This window comes from Rhea americana, unplaced genomic scaffold (assembly GCF_003343005.1).
Source record: "Rhea americana isolate MKP2758 unplaced genomic scaffold, rheAme1 scaffold_29, whole genome shotgun sequence".
NCBI classification, from domain to species: Eukaryota; Metazoa; Chordata; class Aves; order Rheiformes; family Rheidae; genus Rhea; species Rhea americana.
In genome coordinates, this window is record NW_028186412.1 from 7,116,828 (window position 1) to 7,135,454 (window position 18,627).

The 18,627-nt window shown below is 35.9% G+C and overlaps 1 protein-coding gene across 5 annotated transcripts in view; it reads left to right on the forward strand.

Moving 5' to 3' along the window:
• Nucleotides 1–18,627, forward strand: part of ZMYM2 (zinc finger MYM-type containing 2) — a 94,332-nt gene that overhangs the window by 38,140 nt on the left and 37,565 nt on the right. For 4 of the 5 annotated variants that reach the window (XM_085309082.1, XM_085309084.1, XM_085309083.1 and 1 more), the window contains 4 exons: nt 10,336–10,486; nt 11,290–11,405; nt 16,990–17,106; nt 17,775–17,925. In XM_085309082.1, coding sequence (XP_085165208.1) covers nt 10,336–10,486; nt 11,290–11,405; nt 16,990–17,106; nt 17,775–17,925 — 535 coding nt within the window. The remainder of the gene's footprint in view (nt 1–10,335; nt 10,487–11,289; nt 11,406–16,989; nt 17,107–17,774; nt 17,926–18,627) is intronic. The other variant, XM_085309085.1, reaches the window with a different exon arrangement.

An 18,627-nucleotide genomic window follows, 5' to 3' on the forward strand; every position in this document is an offset into this window, starting at 1 on the left:
TTTTATTGTTTGTAAAAACAAGTAATTCTCAAACTGTAAGTACAGACATAGAGCTTTACTTGGAAGGTTTTTGAACTGAATGGATTCAAGAAATTTGGTTATAACCAGGAAACACCACTGACAAGTCTTTGGACCACAATTGGTAAATTGTAGGTTGCTTTATTCAGTAGTAAAAATGTTTCCTTTGAATCTTTTTTTATTTGGAGCTCACTTTTAAAGGAAAAATGGTGAAGGAGAGAATATGGGAGAGGTTCTTTTACATACTGAAATAAACTCATTAGAATCAATAATACAGGAAAATATGATGTATCATTTGATTACAACATTGTGTTGTACAGCCAAATTGTGTCATATAACAGTTTTAGCAAATGTTTTCTCACAAGCAATTGTACAATAAATAGGTCTTATTCTGAGCTTTGTATTAAGTAGTTTATAATATATTGTAAATGTTATACACCTATCAATATGCTATACATTTGTAGTAGTAATAAATGAAAACTGATTTTTACTACTTGTACCTATCTATATACTTCATCCCTATTTTTTGAATAAATATAACACTGATTTGAACTATTAATTTTCATAGCTTATCATGGACATCTTTTCTTCTTGGAATGAAAAATTAAAATTGTGCATAATAAAATTACTGCAGCTCTTGGAATGGCCACCCAGGGCAAATATTTTATTATTTTTAAAGGGTTTCTTTCCTGTGCTTTAGGCTATGTTGGTGGGAGGCAGGGAGATCAGAAACAGCATTATTCCTGGGATGCGGAGTAGATTCTCTCTCTCTCCTTTTTTTTTTTTTTCTTCCCTTCTAGAAGTGCCTAAACCATTTTTCAAAGTGATGGATGTGCTTAGGTTTCCAAACCAAATTTTCGAAACCTGCTTAAAACTGATACTGAAGTGATGGTGAATATTGTCCTGTGTTTTGCATACCCAAGAGGTGCTGGCTGTCCTTTGTTACCTACCACTGATGTAACTACAGAACTTAGGTTTCCTTAATATGAAAAAGCTATGTATTAAGAGAAATAGGAAAAAACTAATAAACTGTGCAAGAATTTAAGAAAAAAAATGAAACAGATACAGCTTGACTAATGATCACTGTGATACTGTGAAAGAACGTGTTAGTTTCTTGATGGCAAAGCAGCCATTTGTGAAGAGAGAAAAAGAGCAAGTACATCTTTTGGTTTTGTTTTTTAATGAAAACAATAAATAAAAAAAAAACTCCCTCAAACATACCCCCAAAGGCAATTTAGGATAAATATCAAAAATATATATTAAAAAATTCTTATCAAAAGCAATTTTTTAAACTTGAAAAAGATCTTCTTTTCTAGATCCTAAATTCTTTACCTGTTACACTGAGGTTCCTACTCTTTACACCTAGAAGGGGTAAGAAGGACGTAAGGAATGACGCTAAAGAAAACAGATAACAAAAACAAAGAGCAAAACCTTAACAACCCTAGAAGAGAATGAGATAGCATATAACAAAGAGGCTATTAAATTGTCCCTATGTAATTTTGTAAATTTTGTGATATTTTCTTACTGAGCCTACATTCCATATGAGAACTTACCTGCTTTAAAAGTTGTGACTTATTTAAAAATTAGTATTTTTGCAGCAGATGGAAATAAACCCCACATATGCTTGCCATTAAAGACATTTAACCAAAAGACAGACATATGCTGGTTCAATGTGTCTGCTTCTGCTGCTACTGTATATTTTGTGTGTCCAGAAAACTAGCCAGCTTCCTTCTGAAAGGAGCTATGGTGTTGGTTGTGTCCTCCTCTGGGTTTGGGTACAGGCTCCTGACAACTTGTTTAAAGGAATAAATGAATGCTGTGATTTGGCTTGTGCTACCAGCCATACCTGTTAATTTTAAGCTGTTTTAACTAAGATAAGGCTGAGTTTCATTTGTTTCTGGTTTCATAGATACCATCTTTAACTGCTTTGCTTACTAGCCTGATCAGTCTGTAGCGTGCTCAATCCTGGCATGAATTAGATATTAAATGCGTTATGCTTTTAAAATATTCCCCCCCCCCCCTTTTTTCTTCTTCTTTTCCCTAACTAGAATTCTTGTTTAACTGTGTGCTTGGATTTGATTGCTTTGGCTGCTGCTTAAAAATGATGATCATGTGCTGTCAAAGGGGAAGCAGCCCTAGCTGTTTCTGCATAGGCTTCTTACTAGTTTTGGCATGAGCTACCAGGTGAACACAAGCCAAATAAGTGTCTTCCTAATTGAGGAGAGTGCTTACGATGTCTTTTCATTTGGTGAAATCTTTCCTTCTGTGCTGACTAAAAGTGGTTTTGGTTGTCTTCCTTGATCAGACAAAGACTTATTGAATGGAATACATGTGCTTCAAAGCTAACAGGGCTACTGCCRTCCCTCTAAGCTATTCGCTTGCAGATAAGCAACAGAAAAAATACAACCTAACTTCTGTTTAAAGTCTGCTCCTTACTAAACAATTTCTCCTGTGAAACCTTTTCTAAAACTTGTTTCATTCACTTTATTTTGTTTGCAGAGATTTAGGAACCTTCCTTGTATGCAAAACTAATATACTCATTAATGTAACTTAAAATTCATTATTTATCTGGAGTTTGTATTTGGTCTGGCAAAACTTTTCAGCATCTACTGGATTAAATCTCATGGAATGCTATGCTATAATGKATTTTTAGAATGTTGTATCAGATAGAAATTGAGTGGAAGTGTCTAGATTTTTCAGCTTTGCCTTGTCCCATGCAGTATACATTCTTTTCTTTAAAATCTTGGGCGAGAATTTTTTGTGCTTCTCTGCTATTAAGACAAATCTATCTTTTGTTTGTTTGGGTTTTTTGATGCTACAACTAACTACAAAGTCTACTGCTTGGTGCTTTGTAGACTCTTGTTTCCAAGTCTGTCTTTCAAGAGTAAATACTGTTTGATAAAGAGAAATCAGATTGGACGCTTTGAAACACTAAATCTGAGGGCTGAACAGCCCTTTCAATTGATGTATTAGAAATATTGATGTTTCAGGGTTTGGATTTTTTTTCTGATTTATGGTCACTTTCAAAGAGGCAGCCACTTCTGCAATTTCAGTCAGTTAAAACTGTGGTTTAATATTCTTATGAATAATTTGCTCATGCAGAAAGCTTCATCTGTCTTGCRTCAGATAAATACTTAGTTTGACAGTAAGGTACTTCCTGATGGTACTAAAATCTGATATTATCCATACTTCTGCAGATGGAGATAGCTAGAAGTCTTTTTCCCTATCTCCCCCAGATAAATGACAGAAATTTCTATCAAGCTAAGTAACAATCAGYTCTCTTCCTCTCTTCTTCCCCCACCCCCATCCTCTTTGGAGGTCTTCTTGATGCTTCTTTCTCCAGTTTATTGTGTCTAATGCAAATGTCTTGTTCTTCTACCTTTTCCTTCCTTCTATCTTGTATTTGCACCTATTCTGGAACTGTTTGTTTGCTACTTCTGCTTCAGATGTCTTCAACTGTARAACTGGCTACTCTCCAATAAAAACTATATATTCTCCCTCCTTTGGCACCTGAATGTTACTTGTAGTGTTCAGGATACTAGTGTTGTCTGCTTTTGTAGAAGATAAAGTGAGATAGATACATTGAAGATGTTAAAACGATGCTGTAGTGCCGTAAGGAATACTTACGGCAGTCAAAATTGTAAGATTTGGTCTGTGTAGAAGCACGAGAAATCCTTAGGAAGAAGCAGCAAGGAGGTGACATGCCCAGGTACTGGAGTTAGGATAATTATAACCACATAACTGTAYTGCTGCATCTGGAATAATTTACCAAGGATGAAGGGAAGAGGGAGAAAAGGCAAAAGAGAAATGATTTGAAAGAGAAGGAAAACGTTCTACTTAACACTGTTAATGTAAAAGTAACTTGTTTTTTGAGGTAAGGGAAGATGAGTTTTTTCACCCCTGCTTGTTTTAAAGACATGGAGGCAAATGTCTGGACAGTGGTGCAAAGCTGACTAAAAGAGGGAGTRCTGGCAGTTGGAAATGCCAAGGAAAGAAGTTACTGAACATTTGGTTGATTTTGTGTTTTGAAGAGTTCAGCTAATGGAAGGTAAACAATGAATTACTTGGTGTGTCCAGAGGCCTCCAAAGCAACTACTCTTGAGAGTAGTTGCTCTTGAGATTTGGGCTAATGCTTTTGAGGTGTTGCTAATCTTAGTCTGTTTAGGTGGAGCAGGAAGAGTTTAGTTATGCTTGGGGGTGAGATGGATTGGGTTTGTTATTTCAAAAGACTGAATAAATAATATGGTTTCTTCTTTCTTTGCTGTTACAGATTCTGCTGACATCTGGTTCTTTTCTTAGAAGTGCGTGTTGCTTCTGGATCCATCCGGACCAGCCTTGTCTCAAATATAAATCTGAAGTAGTTTAGCTACTACTTTCTCAATTGCCTTATTAATGAATCTCTGTTACAGAATTCCATGTAGTGAATACCTCTGCCTTTCTACCTACAGAAAACCTCTACCACCTTCTCCTTTACTTTTCTGTTTGAACAGAGGTTTACTGTGTTTCTGTCCCAGAATAATCTTTTTTCTAGAAGCCTTCTTCATTTTTTTCATCTTAATTCTGACTGTAAAGTGTTACTGTACAGTGTTACCAGAGAAAAGTGTGCCTGGATGGGGAAGTATATAGAGATCTCTTAGACCATGTGAATTGAATTGCAACAGCATTTCCTCCAACTGCAAGGCAAGTAGCCTTTGGGCTACTGCATAGCTATGTTTCATAGTTGTAGCAAACTCCTACACTGCAGATTTATTCTTCATCCTGCTCTCTRGGATCCTCTCTTGATCCTTTCAGTAAGATAAAAAGGAAGAGGAGGACTCCTCCTAAAGAWGGTTGCTGATAATTGCAAGAATAAAAATTACTCAGAAACTTCCCAAATTAAATTTCTCTTAATTCCGGGAATCTAGATTTTCTTGCAACAGTGCTTCTACTTCTGGAATATATCCAAGTCTTCTGTTTGGTCTTGCATCCTGATAGCTGTTTCTGTAGCTAGCAACACAATTCAACACTGACCAAAAGATGAAGATTTGAAAGATAACACAGAACGAACACTTGCAAGAAATTGCAGATACCAGATCACATGGAGTGTTTGATTAAAAGTCTTTTTTTAGTTGTCTATCATGAAGTAGATCTAATTTCTAAGATTAAGGCTCTAATGGGATATACAAACAAATCGTGAAAGAACGAATGATTCTAGCATTGAACAGGAAAAGTACAGAAGAATGTTGAAGACTTCACAGTACTTCAGACTGTACTTTGGAAGAGACCAAATACAAATGGGATCTGGCTAGATGTAGGCATCTCAATGCAGATTGTAGATGGAGGAGAGTGAGGGAAAGGGGTAGTCAGACTGCATCAGCCTTCCTTTTAAAGGGTATTGTGCCCTTATTCTCTAGAAATTTTGCCTCTGGAGTAACATTTTTTTGTGTTTAGCAATCTAATTGATGCAATTTTCCGTACTAATTTAATAGCAGTTTTCATTTAATATTTCTCTTAAAAATGCAGTCCTTGTTTRTGTTTGTAGGGCATTGTAGAAACTCTTAGGGATAGGCTGAATATTGAAGTTCTTGAGTTTGCTAGAAGCACTGTATAGTAGGAAAATGTTCACTGTTTTTTCTTGTAAAGTAGTTTGAGATCATTCCATCTCTAAAGGAAGCTTAAAACTGAAACTTGAACCTGAAGCTAGTTTAAAATTTGTAGATTTTTGTCTATAATCATTTTTGCCTACCATTCAAGTATCGTGTAAGTTGCAAGATGAAGCCAGTACTTCATCTGGGATGCAATAAGCCCTTGCAATAGTAAAGACTGGAGGCTGACTACCTAGAAAGCAGCTTTGGAGATGACGACCAGCGTGTCCTGGTGGACAACAAATCTGAACAGCTGTTAAGTGTGCTATTGTAGCAAAGATGATTAATTGGGCTGTATTAGCGAGAGTGTAGCCGGCAGGTCAAAGGAAGTAATTTCTCCCCTTCGGAGGTTGCACTTGGAGCACAGTCCAGTTTGGGGCTTCCCAGGACAAGAAAGACAGTGACGTACTGAAACAAGTCCAGCGGCAGGCTACCAAGATGATTAGAGGGCTGGAACATGTGGTTTAGGAGGAGAAGCTGAATGAGCTGTGGGGAGATCAACTATCTAATGGAAGGTATAGAGAGGACAAAGTCAGAATCTTCTCTCATCCTTCTACTGTGTACGTCAGAGGCAACAGACACAGGTCGGAACACAGGGCAACTTGGATACAAGGGAAAGGGCTTTGCTCCCTGTCCGTGACACCCCCCCCTGCCGTGAGAGTTGGCAGATACACAAAGGGGTTCCCCCACAGTGGGCATGTCTATCCTTGGGGATGCTCAAAATTTGACAGGAGAAAGCAGCCAGCTCTGAAACTCTTGTTGAGCAGGAGGTTGCACTTGATGACCTCTGGAGGTCTCTTTCTGTCTTACGTGATTTTGCGATGATATACCTCTGAAATGAGCAATGAAGCAGTGATGTTTAAAATCAGAGTCAAGAACTTCTGTTGTATTTGTTTCCCTATTTACTTAAGACAATAATAAGTCCCTTGTTCCCTTTATCTCTGTACAAATGAAGTTTTTAGTCCCCCTGACTATAAAATATCAACAGCATTCACACAGCTTCACATTTTTCTTCCTTTTTTTCTGAATGTTTCCTTTTCACTCAGGGTGATAAAATATTCAAGTTCAATTGAAAAAAGAAATAAGGTTCTTTAGTAAGAAAATGAGAAAAGCTGTACCCATTCAGATGAGGAATTGTGAACTACTGCAATGTATATAGGTGGATATGCAGGGAAAAGTAAGAACAGGACTTAAGTATCCTCTTAGATTCTGGCTATTTAGAATTCAGGGAATCTCTTAAACCTTGTGTAGTGGCCCTGTTCCTCTGCAAATCTCTCTTCCTAGTGCTTGTCCAGTCTTTTCCTGAACACCTGCATAGTGTTTCTATCCATGGCATTCTTTGGTAGGAAGTTCTCCTGACCTACTATTTGTTATGTGAAGAACCACCTCTTGTTGCTTATTCTGAGCCCTTTTCTGTTGATCTTCGCATGATTTTCCCCTAGTTRCCCTAGTTAAAAGAGTCGATGAACAGTTGATCCACGTTGTCCCTCATTATACCATTTTTGGTTCTGTAGACCTGTCATGTGCACTGAAGTTGTCTTGTTTCCAGGCCAAATGTCCTTTCCTCATGTGAAAGCTCTTCCTGCCCATGTATTATTGTAATTGTCCTTAGTGTTGTTGAGTCTTCTGTTTATTCCAGCTTCAAGAATATTCCTAGAGAAGACACTCAAATGTTAATTTTGACTGTGGGTTTATAATTAATACTGAAGRTTCTTAGAGATGAAAGATACAATCTATTATGGTGAATGTAAGAGTAGAAAATTACCTGGGAACCTTGAGAAGAGATACTCTCATCCTGAATTTGTACGCTTTAGAACAAGAGAAAATTCTTGATTTGTGTGATGGCTGAATCTGTAAACATACAGAATGGTGCAGTAAAGGATCTCTGTTGATATTGTCGGTTGCAGGGGGAAACCCTTGTATTAGACTACTTCAAAAGTTTGGGAAATCCTGACAAGAGTAATAAAAATGCAGAAGCAGTCCAGGTTGAAGGAGGTGTTTAAAAGTCTTTGGAAGGAAAGAATTTGTGTGAAGAGCATTGGAATTTTTTCCTTTTTAAAAAATTTTTCCTTCAACGGTGACCCACTTCCTTCACCTCTGTAGTGTTGTGTGTTTAAACTGCTGATAATTTCAACATTTTTGCATTATCTGTTAAACTTATGTTTCTACCCACAGAATCTTCTACATCCTTGATAGGGGTGGGTTTTTTTTTTTTTTTTTTTTTTTATCTCTTGTTTTTCATAGTGTAGGTATAGTTTATGGCTGTATGGAAACTTAATGTGTATATATATATATATATATATATATATATATATAATCACTGTCCTTTCTAATGGAATACTTTACTAGCAAATTGTTACTTCAGATCTAGGTTTGGTAGGTTATTACTAGATATGATGAAAGATTTTTTGGTTGCATTTAAGTATAATAGATCTAGCATGAAATTAGTGAACAACTCCATTATTGTAAGTATGTATGAAATTCAGAGGTAGTCGCTGTGCTGCTGCATTGTACTTGGAGAGCGTGATCCATCTTCAACAGTTAAATGAGATGTAGAGAGCTTAACAAAAGCTATTTCTCCTTTTGAAGTTACTTGTCCAAACAAAACATCCTTGGACTCAAGGAGTCTTTTTTAACTATACTCTAGTCAGCTTACTATAAATTAATTTATAATACCTATGCTTTTGTCTTACCACCTCTTGAAGTCMTTATGGCTTCGGTTTGCTTTTTTCTTTCAGACCCAGAACTCCTGTATGTTTTTTTTTCTGATTATTCTCATGAACAGTGTTTGTTAAGCTGTTGTCAGCATATTTGCATCAGTGCTTCTAGGTTTATTTTTTCCTTTGTTCTTGAAGTACCAAGGCTATTTGTGTGTTCAGTTTTTTTGATGGTCATCGTTCATGGAGCTTGTTCCAAGAAGTCGAGCCCTGCATAAATTGTGACTTCCTATATTATCACTGATAGTATAGCTTAAAGTATTCTTAATGTCCTGCTTTTGCCCACTCAGCATATTGGAGGAGATGAAGACATATTGTCAGAATAGCTAAAACTCATAAAACAGTACAATTGCTACATTTTGTTCTTAGTACTTAGTTGTGAGTTTTGTCGGTACTGTGGCTGATTAGGAGAGTTTTCAGGTTTGAGGTAATGTTTCTAAAAGCATATATAAAACATCGGAGCTTATTTGGACCCTGGAGTTCTGTAATATATYGTTCTGCAGATGGGAACTTGATATCTTGGCCCAGTCTTCTCTTTTTTTGGAGGAAATCCACAGCAAAGAGTTGATCAAAGCAGCATGTGCAAATTGTGAAGTTGAAATTGCTGTAGTATCTTGAAATTTTGCAGAGCTCTGCAAGATGATGCACTCAATTAGTAGCAGAGGCATGTGTATTGGTATTTTTTTAAATCTGTGTTGTTAAGATAGGGAAGATGATCCATATTATGAAATCCTTAAGCTTCTTCACTGTCTGTCTTTAAGTGTAAACTGAGCTAATTCTCAAATGTAAGTCACGTGAGAGAGGAAGACCCAGCAAACCCAAAGATGACCGCTGAGGCTTCTGTTACTTTGAACAAAGTGAAGCAGCTATGGAAGATGCTTTGCATTTCCTTCTCCCTCCATCCCTTGAGAGCAGGGTGGATGGGGGAGTAGTGCCAAAATCRTTCCTGAGCAGAAAGGGAGGAGAAATCTGAAGTGTCTTTAACTATCAGTAGGGCATTTTCTAATGCCCAGTAAGCAGAAAGTTTGTCTGATATGACATACTCATCAGTATTCAAATGAAGAATTCACTGTGGTCACTGTCAAAACTGTTATACTCCTCCTGTGGGCAGAGAAGGCGGCGAGACAGGTTTTCTGCAACTTGCTAATGCTTTAGGCTGCGTAAGATATTTACATATAGTGAAGTATGTAATTCATGGAACAAGTCAGAACTATTGATTTTTGAGTATTGACTCTGTCATTGGTATTTCTGCTTGATACAACTTACTTGCATTTGTTCACTTCTGTGGAAAACTGTTGATCGATCACTGTGTTGAAAGATGTCCGAACGGAGTCTGTTACCATCAAGCTTATGGAGTCACAGTTTGTTACTGATCAGGTGAAGAGTGTAGGAACTCTACAATGTATTTCTCCGGGAGACTGGAACTAAGAGAATTTAGAGAGGTTCTCCCAGTAGTGCTGTTGCAAACAACCTGCTACAACTAACAAACTTCACACTTGATAATATCAAGGATGTTATCATTTGGTAGAGAGTACATTTTTTTTTCCATGTTTAGCACTGTTACCTCTTTTTTCTCTTCACTATCCCACACTCCTTTTTCATGTCTTACAACAATTGTCTCAGCAAGGAGGTAGAAACCATTTTCAACCTGTCCAACTCAGCAGAACTAGCTTTATACTCTTAACAGTGCACAGTTTGCAGATGGTGGGCTTTGGGTGTTTTTTTATTTTTTTTTTTTTTTACCTGAAGTTCAGTTTCAAGCAGCTTCCCCTCAGGAGGAAGAGACCTAACCATAGTGCTCAATACTCTGAGAGGATGTTTATAACATTTAGTTAATGTAGAAAATTGCTTATGAGGAAGAGAATTGCAGAAGTAAATAAGTAAGTTGTCCTCTGTGTTTGTTATACTATAATTTAAAACTAAAAGCCAAACATAGTTATAACTAATGCGTTGTTTTGCTTTGTTTTATGTTTTAGAAATATGGCAAATTAACATCTTGTACTGGCTGCAGAGCTCAGTGCAGGTTTTTTGACATGACTCAGTGCATAGGACCTAATGGATATATGGAGCCATACTGCTCAACTGCATGCATGAACACACACAAATCAAAATATGCAAAATCACAAAGTAAGTGAAAAGGATGATGGATTTTCATCACTGATGAGAGTAGACTTGATTTTTTTTAATGAAGTTTGAACACTGGGGGGAGGGTATTTTGCTTTAGAATGAATTTATACAGATATTTGGTACTTTATAGGCTTTTTTTAAAGTAGACATTAAAAAGAAAAAGATAATCTTATATTCAAGGCTAGTGAATGGACCCCTGCTGGGTCTTTTCCCTGATGGCCTTCTACCTTGATTTTCAGAACAGTATTCAGCTGTTTTAAGGCATCTGGGGAGAAAATATTGAGGATATAGCATGCTTTGGTGTGTCACAAAATGATAGTGCCATTTTCTTGCATAGACTAATGTTCTCTTGTCTATGATCCACCGCACTACCGCATTTTATCTCTTCTCAAGCAATGTTTGATAAATTTTGTTTCTCAGAGAAGGAGAGAAATAGTTATAATGTATATAGATATTCTTCAGCTGTAACTTATAATCTGGGGGAAGGAATGGGTAAATATTTTAAAATATGTATTCTTCAGTATGGGAAAGACGCACTGAGTTCCCTAAATTGAGAGCATAATTGAAAATGCTCCAGTGAATTTGAGAGGAAGGAGGTGCTATTTCAAACTGAATACTGAGCTTTAATGGAAAAGTTCAGCAAAAATAACTGCAGTTTCTTTTGTGTGTGACTTCCGAAACTGACTGGAAAAGACATTTTATTTTTTAACATTGAAATGATGGGAAGAGCTGACCTATAATCCAGTATTTTTACACTACCATTTYGTGTTATATTTTGTTTGTAAACTACGTTTTTCTTTTAGGTATGGGAATTATTTGCCACTTTTGTAAACGAAACTCTTTACCTCAGTATCAAGCCACAATGCCTGATGGAAAACTGTACAACTTTTGCAGTTCCAGTTGTGTAGCTAAATTTCAGGTTAGCTGTCGTGTTAAATCTTTTCCTCCCTAAATATTTGTGTACCTGTGTTTGTGTTAAGTATGTGCGTATTTAACTAACTTACTCTTACATACATGTTTATGACTTAAGATTAACATAGCAGTTGCTRCTGGGTTATAAAAATTTCTTTGTTATCAGAGTACAATTTCATAATGATAGCTGCTATCTGAAACTTAGAATAATAACCAACCCCTTTTTCCTTGATCTGTAAGAGAACGTAAAGCAGTATCAGTGCCCATCTTACTTTTCTCACTCTTATCTCTCTATAGAGATGAACATTGCTGTTTTGTATTGAAGCTCACCCAAATTTCAACTCTTGTGTATGAAAGACTTACACTAAACATGTGCTTTTATACAGAAAGAAAATTCTCGGGTTGAATATTGTACTAACGAAGGTTATAATTCTTGCTGTGTGTCATGGGGAATAGTGACCATCTCTAAACTGGAAGGGTAGATCCTAAGCCAGTAGGACCTTTAGGGATAAAACTAACCATTTACATTGTATCTAGAAACCAAAGAGCTGCGGGCCTAATGATAATCACTTGTTAACAGGCTGCTGGACTTTTTGAAAATGTCATGTTTTTAGTATGACTTACAGCATATGTAAAGTACATTGTATTAGCTAATCCATAGGTGATGAAAGTACATTTCAGAGAAATTGTTTTGCTTTCTTTATGTAAAAACAAACAATTTTCCAAATGTGTGCTGTTCAGTTGTTCAGAGCGGTTACYTGTGCAGGGTTTCCCATTTGTCATTAACCTTTGCGTTTTTCTGAACTGGAAAGCAAATCAATTTCCTGATTGCTTCCTTAATACTCCCTGATGGGGCTTCCATCGTGAAGCCCCCCCATTCTGTGCTTCCGTTTTCACTAATTTAGTAGATTTGTGCTGGTACAGTCTGAATGAACCTAGTTAACAAAATAAATGTGTATTGTTATTATATAATGGCTTGCAAACTCAGCATCTTTTTCATCCTGCGTGATCCTACAGTTGATTACTACCCCAAGAGCTCTGAGAATGAAAACATTCCTCTTGTGGTTTGAGCGAAGAAAAGTCAGGCTAGAGAGTGACGATTGCAGTCTGGCCCTGGATGTGTTTGCGGATCAGTCAACATTTAGCAACGTTATTGAATGTAACTGCTAGATCCGTTGAAGCCATTGTGGGTTACTGATCTTACTGAGATCTTGCTGATGCTCCTGTTGCAAATTCAGTGCTACCTGTAGGTGTGTCTCTTTATTTTGTAGTGGAATTTAATTAGAGCAGTCATATGGTCTGAGAGTTTTTGGCAAGTCCAAGAAAGGTGATCGTTTGTTTATACTTAGCTCAACTGTCTGTAAAATTACAAACTCTTTATAGTTTTCAAATACTTACTAATTAGAAAAAGTTTTTTCACGATTCGAATAGAGTTGATTGTGTGGGAACAGCTTATTTGCTCCATTCATTTAGTCTTGAGATGGAGAGTTCTACAATGTGACTTTGGACCCTAAGTGTTCCTTGGGGTTTTTGATACGTAAGTGATACATAAAGGATTGAACCGAAATAGAAAAAAACAGTTTATTCCATTCAGTCAAGTTGCAATGGTTTTGCAACAATGGAAAAATAATTATTATATTACTGCATATATTTGCATGGTTTTCTAACGCAAGTAACTTTGTTTTACCATTCTGGCATTTTATTTACCCCTTTCAATGTGCATTTTTTTTGTTGTTAGGAGTTACCCTTCTCATAAAAACATAACTGCTGTTCAAGACCTGTGCCTTCCTCCTGCAAAATGTTTAGTCTTTTTGAATTAGAAGTGAGTTGGAATGTTTAATTTCGTAATTTTGATTAAAGTATTCTAGGGTTGATTGTCATTTTAGCTCATGAATAACCTTTATTTCTAGCTAATTATTGCTTTAATATATGAAAATATTTGAAAGTTTTAGTTGAGCTGCTCATTGTGCAGGTTAGTTTTTTCTTGCATCCTCCTGCGTTAGGAGAACTTGCAGGTGCATTATTCTTGTCATGCAAGCAGGAAAATGGTCAGCCTGTTGTGACCGCTCTTGCATGCGTAGTTGGTAATGGAACAGTGCAGCTGTGTCTTGACTTCTTTCATGCTCCATATTGGAGAACATTGTTGCAATCAAAGACAAAGTTGTTCCAGGGTTGTGTTGTCTTCAYGTGCAGTTTTGCTATTGATAATTTTACTGGCTCAGCTGAAGATCTTGCTTTGAACTTGTCTCTTAACGAAAAATAAAATTGCTAATTTTAATTTTTTTGAGCRTTGGCTGTAATTCAAGTGTCTTACGAAAGGTATCAGTAACATAAGTACAAGTTATCTTGCCTTAAACAAGGGCCTGTGCCTAGTTTTGGAAAACTAGTGCTAAAATTTTGATTTTCAATTTTTGGATGTATCTGAAGAGTTGTGGCGCCAGTATGTGTAAGGTTTGCAAGTAGGGGATTTTATAGCAGGTTACACACTGCAGTTGTTCAATACTACGATGTTTTGCGTTCTCTTTTACTGTCATGGTGTCTATGCATTCTTCCTTAAATTCCTTGCATCTGTCTCGCTTGCTTGCTCACTAATTCAAAAAAAATAGTATGCTGCAATGGGAAGCCTGGTGGAAGCATGGCATGCTTGTTGTGGAAATAACATTCCAAATCTGATCATAATGAAAATATTTGAGGCTTCCATGCTGATGTTGGAAGCTCTGTATGTGTAAGGGTAAGGAGAGTGTCTGCTTCCTTCTCCATTTAATTTAGTGCCCTAATTTTGCTTGTGGAACCAGTTGTAGTGGATGACTATGTCTGAATTTACTTAGAAGATTCTTCATGAGGTATTTGTTTCTGTTTTTCACATTAATAATAATTTAATTATTTCAAAGGTATTTTTTCTGAACTAGAAAAATACTGACTACGGTTTGACTATCAGTTAGACCTTCAACATATGTATTTGTATGCAGAAATATTTCCTCAATTTGACTGTGTTGCTGTGTGTTAGCTGTGCTTGCTGCTTCCTGTGCTGCTCTTGTTCAGGGCAGGCTCAAGAAAAGCCAAAGGGAAACTTGACTGTTTTTGGATTGGATTGAAGATGTTCAGAAAGAACATAAATACGTAATTTTAAAGATATCTTTTATAACGCAGAGGCATCAATAGAATCTTGCTGTTCACCATGAAAGATTTTAATGAATTTATGCTCCTTTTGCTGCATTGTACTTTGTGAGTAATAATGCTTCCAAATAATTCATAAAGATATTCTCCATTCTAACCATCTTATAATTTGGAGGGAAAAGAAGGATAGTAAAAATACTATGTGCATATTGTCTTGACTTACTAAAACACCATGGAGAAGTAATCCTTAATTATAAGCAGGATAATATGAACTTTAAGGAGGTATATGAAATCATGTTTTGATTTAACTGYTGATTTTTACAGCATTTTTAGAACTATCAGTAATGTGAATTCAGTCCTTCAGTGATCTCTGTGGGAAAATATGTAATAGAGCTTTCATTTGTTCTTGTTTTGTTTTAAAAGCAGCAATGCTTAATTCTACAGATAGACATTTTATCTACAGTTAGATGTGAGTATTATTTAAAAGAAATTTTGAACAGTCAAAAATCCATTCTTAAATCTCTCGCTTTTGCTGTTGTTCAGTTACCAGTCTGCTAGGGTAGACTGGGCTTGACTTTCTACTTTAACAAGCAGGTGGGAAAAGACAYAAAAGAAACTAAAACTGCCATTCATCATAAAATAAAAAATGACGTTTTTTTTCCTTTTAATTCGTAGCCCACAGAATAGGGGGGTTTGGTCCCATATTTCATGGTAATTACAGACATTCAAAAATAGTCACTGTTCAGTTTGAGAGCACTTGATACTTTCTTTCATAATCATTCCTCCCTCTGTACCTTGGATATTTTTGTACAATGTGTCACCTCTACTGGTTCTCTAACATCTCCTTCATTCCTGAACCAAGGGTGAGAAGTATACRTGCTTCTTCCTGGCACTTGATTTTTTTTGCTTGCTTGTTTGTTTTCAACCACGTGCAACTTCTTCTGGGACCTTCATTGCACTTACATAATCCATATGGCAGCACATGTTGAGAACAGTGTTTGCTTTGTAAGGAAACCTGCCAGTGCAGAAATAGCACAAAGTGGACCTTGACCTCAGAATGCCTTTGTGGCTCTCATGTTAGTACAATTGTTCAGCTGCCTGGCTAGAGCAGCCAAAATGTAGTAAACCTCTTCCTACTGCATGGAGATTTGCTGAATATAGTGGGATGAATATGGCAATACTGTATGTGGGCATCAGACTCTTAAAGTTGTCCCAAGGAACCATTGGGATAAAGGTGACATCTTTTCTGATATTTATTGCATTTTGTTCTAAGGCCATGTCTGTGATGGGAAGATGTGCATGACTACTTAAGATAGGTGCAAACTCTTGGTGCAGAATTACTACATCTACATAAAATGGTATTGCCCTCACCACTGTCACTCAGCAATATCTGCTTATGTGGAGGTTTGCATCAGTCATCAGTCTTGCTGCAMACTTACTTAGTATAGATGAAGACTTACTAACGTGAAAGTCTGAGGTAAAGTATCCTGTAACAGAAGTGTTTTTGCCTTTTCACTGGTACAATATGAAGATGTAGTAACAAATCTAACTATTTGAAGAGAACTTGACTTATTTAAAAACATTTGACTTGTTGCAAATGGTGTAGGAAGGCTTGTTGAGAAGATGGATGCAAGAAATCTGGATTCTTCAAGTATCTTTGATCACTGCTGATTCAGACTTTATCTTGAACATAGTATCAGTCATATACTAATAGTTGTTGGCTGATCAAGGGACATGCAAAGACTRTCCAGGAAGTATACATAAGACCTATTAGAAGGATGCAGGCAATATAAAATTGAGTTCTCTAACTATTGAATGATTGCTGCAGAAGTGCATTATTAAGTGAATTGGTTGGTTATTGAATTAAGTCCTCATACCTATTGAGTAGGTAGACTAGATTTCTCACTGAAGGCCTAGGCCTTTCACTTTAAGATTTTTTTTTATGAAGTGATATGCTAGGATTCAATTTTACCTTCAGGACAGGATGCAAAGCGCATCTATTCTCAGGCTTAGGTAAGCTGATGATCTGCCATGGTGGAAGTTGGATTTGAAAATATTTGTTTGTAGGTCTTTCACTGAATCTGTTTGACCTYGGTAAGGGAAGCTATGAGTTGTATTTATCTAAAAACATGTCTCTTATGATTAACAGATATTCAATTTGAGGTGTCTGTTTTGGGCATTTATACTCTCAAAAATGGACTTTAGAAAGGTAAAGTAAAAGAAATATGACCTAAAATAATTAAAGTGAAAGCAAAGGTAAACATTTAAAATGATGAGAGAAAAGGTAAAATTTAAAATGATGTGGGGAAAAGGAATCAAGGGAAAAAACTAATCTGCTGTGCTTTTGCTATGAGATGCTCTTGAGTTCTATACTTATAAACATCCAAATTCTTGAACAGCGTAGGTTTAATTGAAAAACAAATTTCTTCTTTAGTGATGTGTATATGTATATATATATTATTCATGTTTTTCAGACTCTTAGTGTGCAGTCTTCAACAAATGGTCAGTTTGTCTCTCCTAGTGATATTCAGTTGAAATGCAGTTATTGCAAAAGTTCTTTTTGTTCAAAGCCAGAAGTACTGGAATGGGAGGTAAGGGGATTTGGTTTTATTTTTAGCAGTTTTCACAGAGGAGAAGGAAGGGTGGAATGTTTACAAAAGTTTAAACCTCTAATTACATTACTTTTTTTTTTTCTAGGTAGCTGTTTTTAGAAGGTATTAAAAATTTAAAAAGTTAGTTAATAAAATCTAGATAGTTCTGTAGAACCTCATTCAACTTTGGTATGGATAAAAGCAAAACTCTTTTCATAAATAACAAAATAAAAAAGCACTCATAGAATTTAAAGAAAAATATTTTTTTCTTCTCAACTGTAAGTTTAAAGTCTATTTTCATCTCTACTTATTTTGTTAACATAGATCTTAGACCATTGTTACATTTCTTCATAAAATGAAAAAAATACCTAAAGAAGATGAGCTAAGATTGATTGGTATATTTTCTGTTTCACGTTTTCATGTGAAGTGATAATGAGTATTTATATTTGTTTTATATTTTTATATTATTTATATTAGTATATTGTATATATCAGTGTCAGCTTTAGCAAGAGCTACTAATTTTTAACATTAGAAGTCATATCTTTTCCGTGTACTTGCACTTCTGCTTACATTGCGTGTTACAGTTGTGTATTAAAAGCAAACTATTTTTTAAAGTTGCACTCTACAAATCTTGAAATTTCATCTGTTTAATCTTCTTTTTGATTTAGAACAAAGTGTATCAGTTCTGCAGCAGAGCTTGTTCTGATGATTATAAGAAGCTACACTGCATAGTTACCTACTGTGAATATTGCCAAGAGGAGAAAACGCTGCATGAAACGGTGAATTTCTCTGGCGTCAAAAGACCATTTTGTAGTGAAGGTAAGTATCTGTCTAGGATTTTCTTTTTTTCTTTTTTGTRGTGTTGATCATTGTAGCTTTCCTGCAGCTGACTTACTATGTTAGTATGTCACGTTAAAATTTAAGRTACCAACTCATTCTGATGCACTGGATACTGAAACAAAAGTTTCTTTACTCTTAGTGAACATACCTGCAGTATTTTTATTTGTTTACTTTTTGGTTTTTTTGGGGGCTGCTCTTACGGTCTTCTGCATTTTTTTGCTGCTTACTGCAGGTTGAGGAAGACTGAGCACCATTCTTAAGTATGTATGTGTGGATATACATACACAAAAATTATGTGTATAACTTTATTATAAATTTATTTTTTGAAATTTATATTCTGGAGCCTATCTGTGCACTAATTAAATTGAGGGAATAGCAAGTTTTCCGTTCGATTAGACTTTTCAAAATTGAATATGCTGGTTACATTAACTTATAAGTGGCAATAAAGCAATACCTTGCTGTCTGTTGACACCTGTTGGTTACTGTCATTGTAATTTCCTTGACTAATAATTTGAATTTTCAAAAAGAAAACAAGTTAAAAAGGGAGTGTATAGGTATAGGATTCTTTTAAGTTGCATTAAAGCAGGCAAAGGATYGAGTATTAAAAAAAACACAGCAAAGTAAAAATCTAAAGTTATCCTTCTTTTGGGGAGCTGTCTTTAGATACTGACATTTAATCCA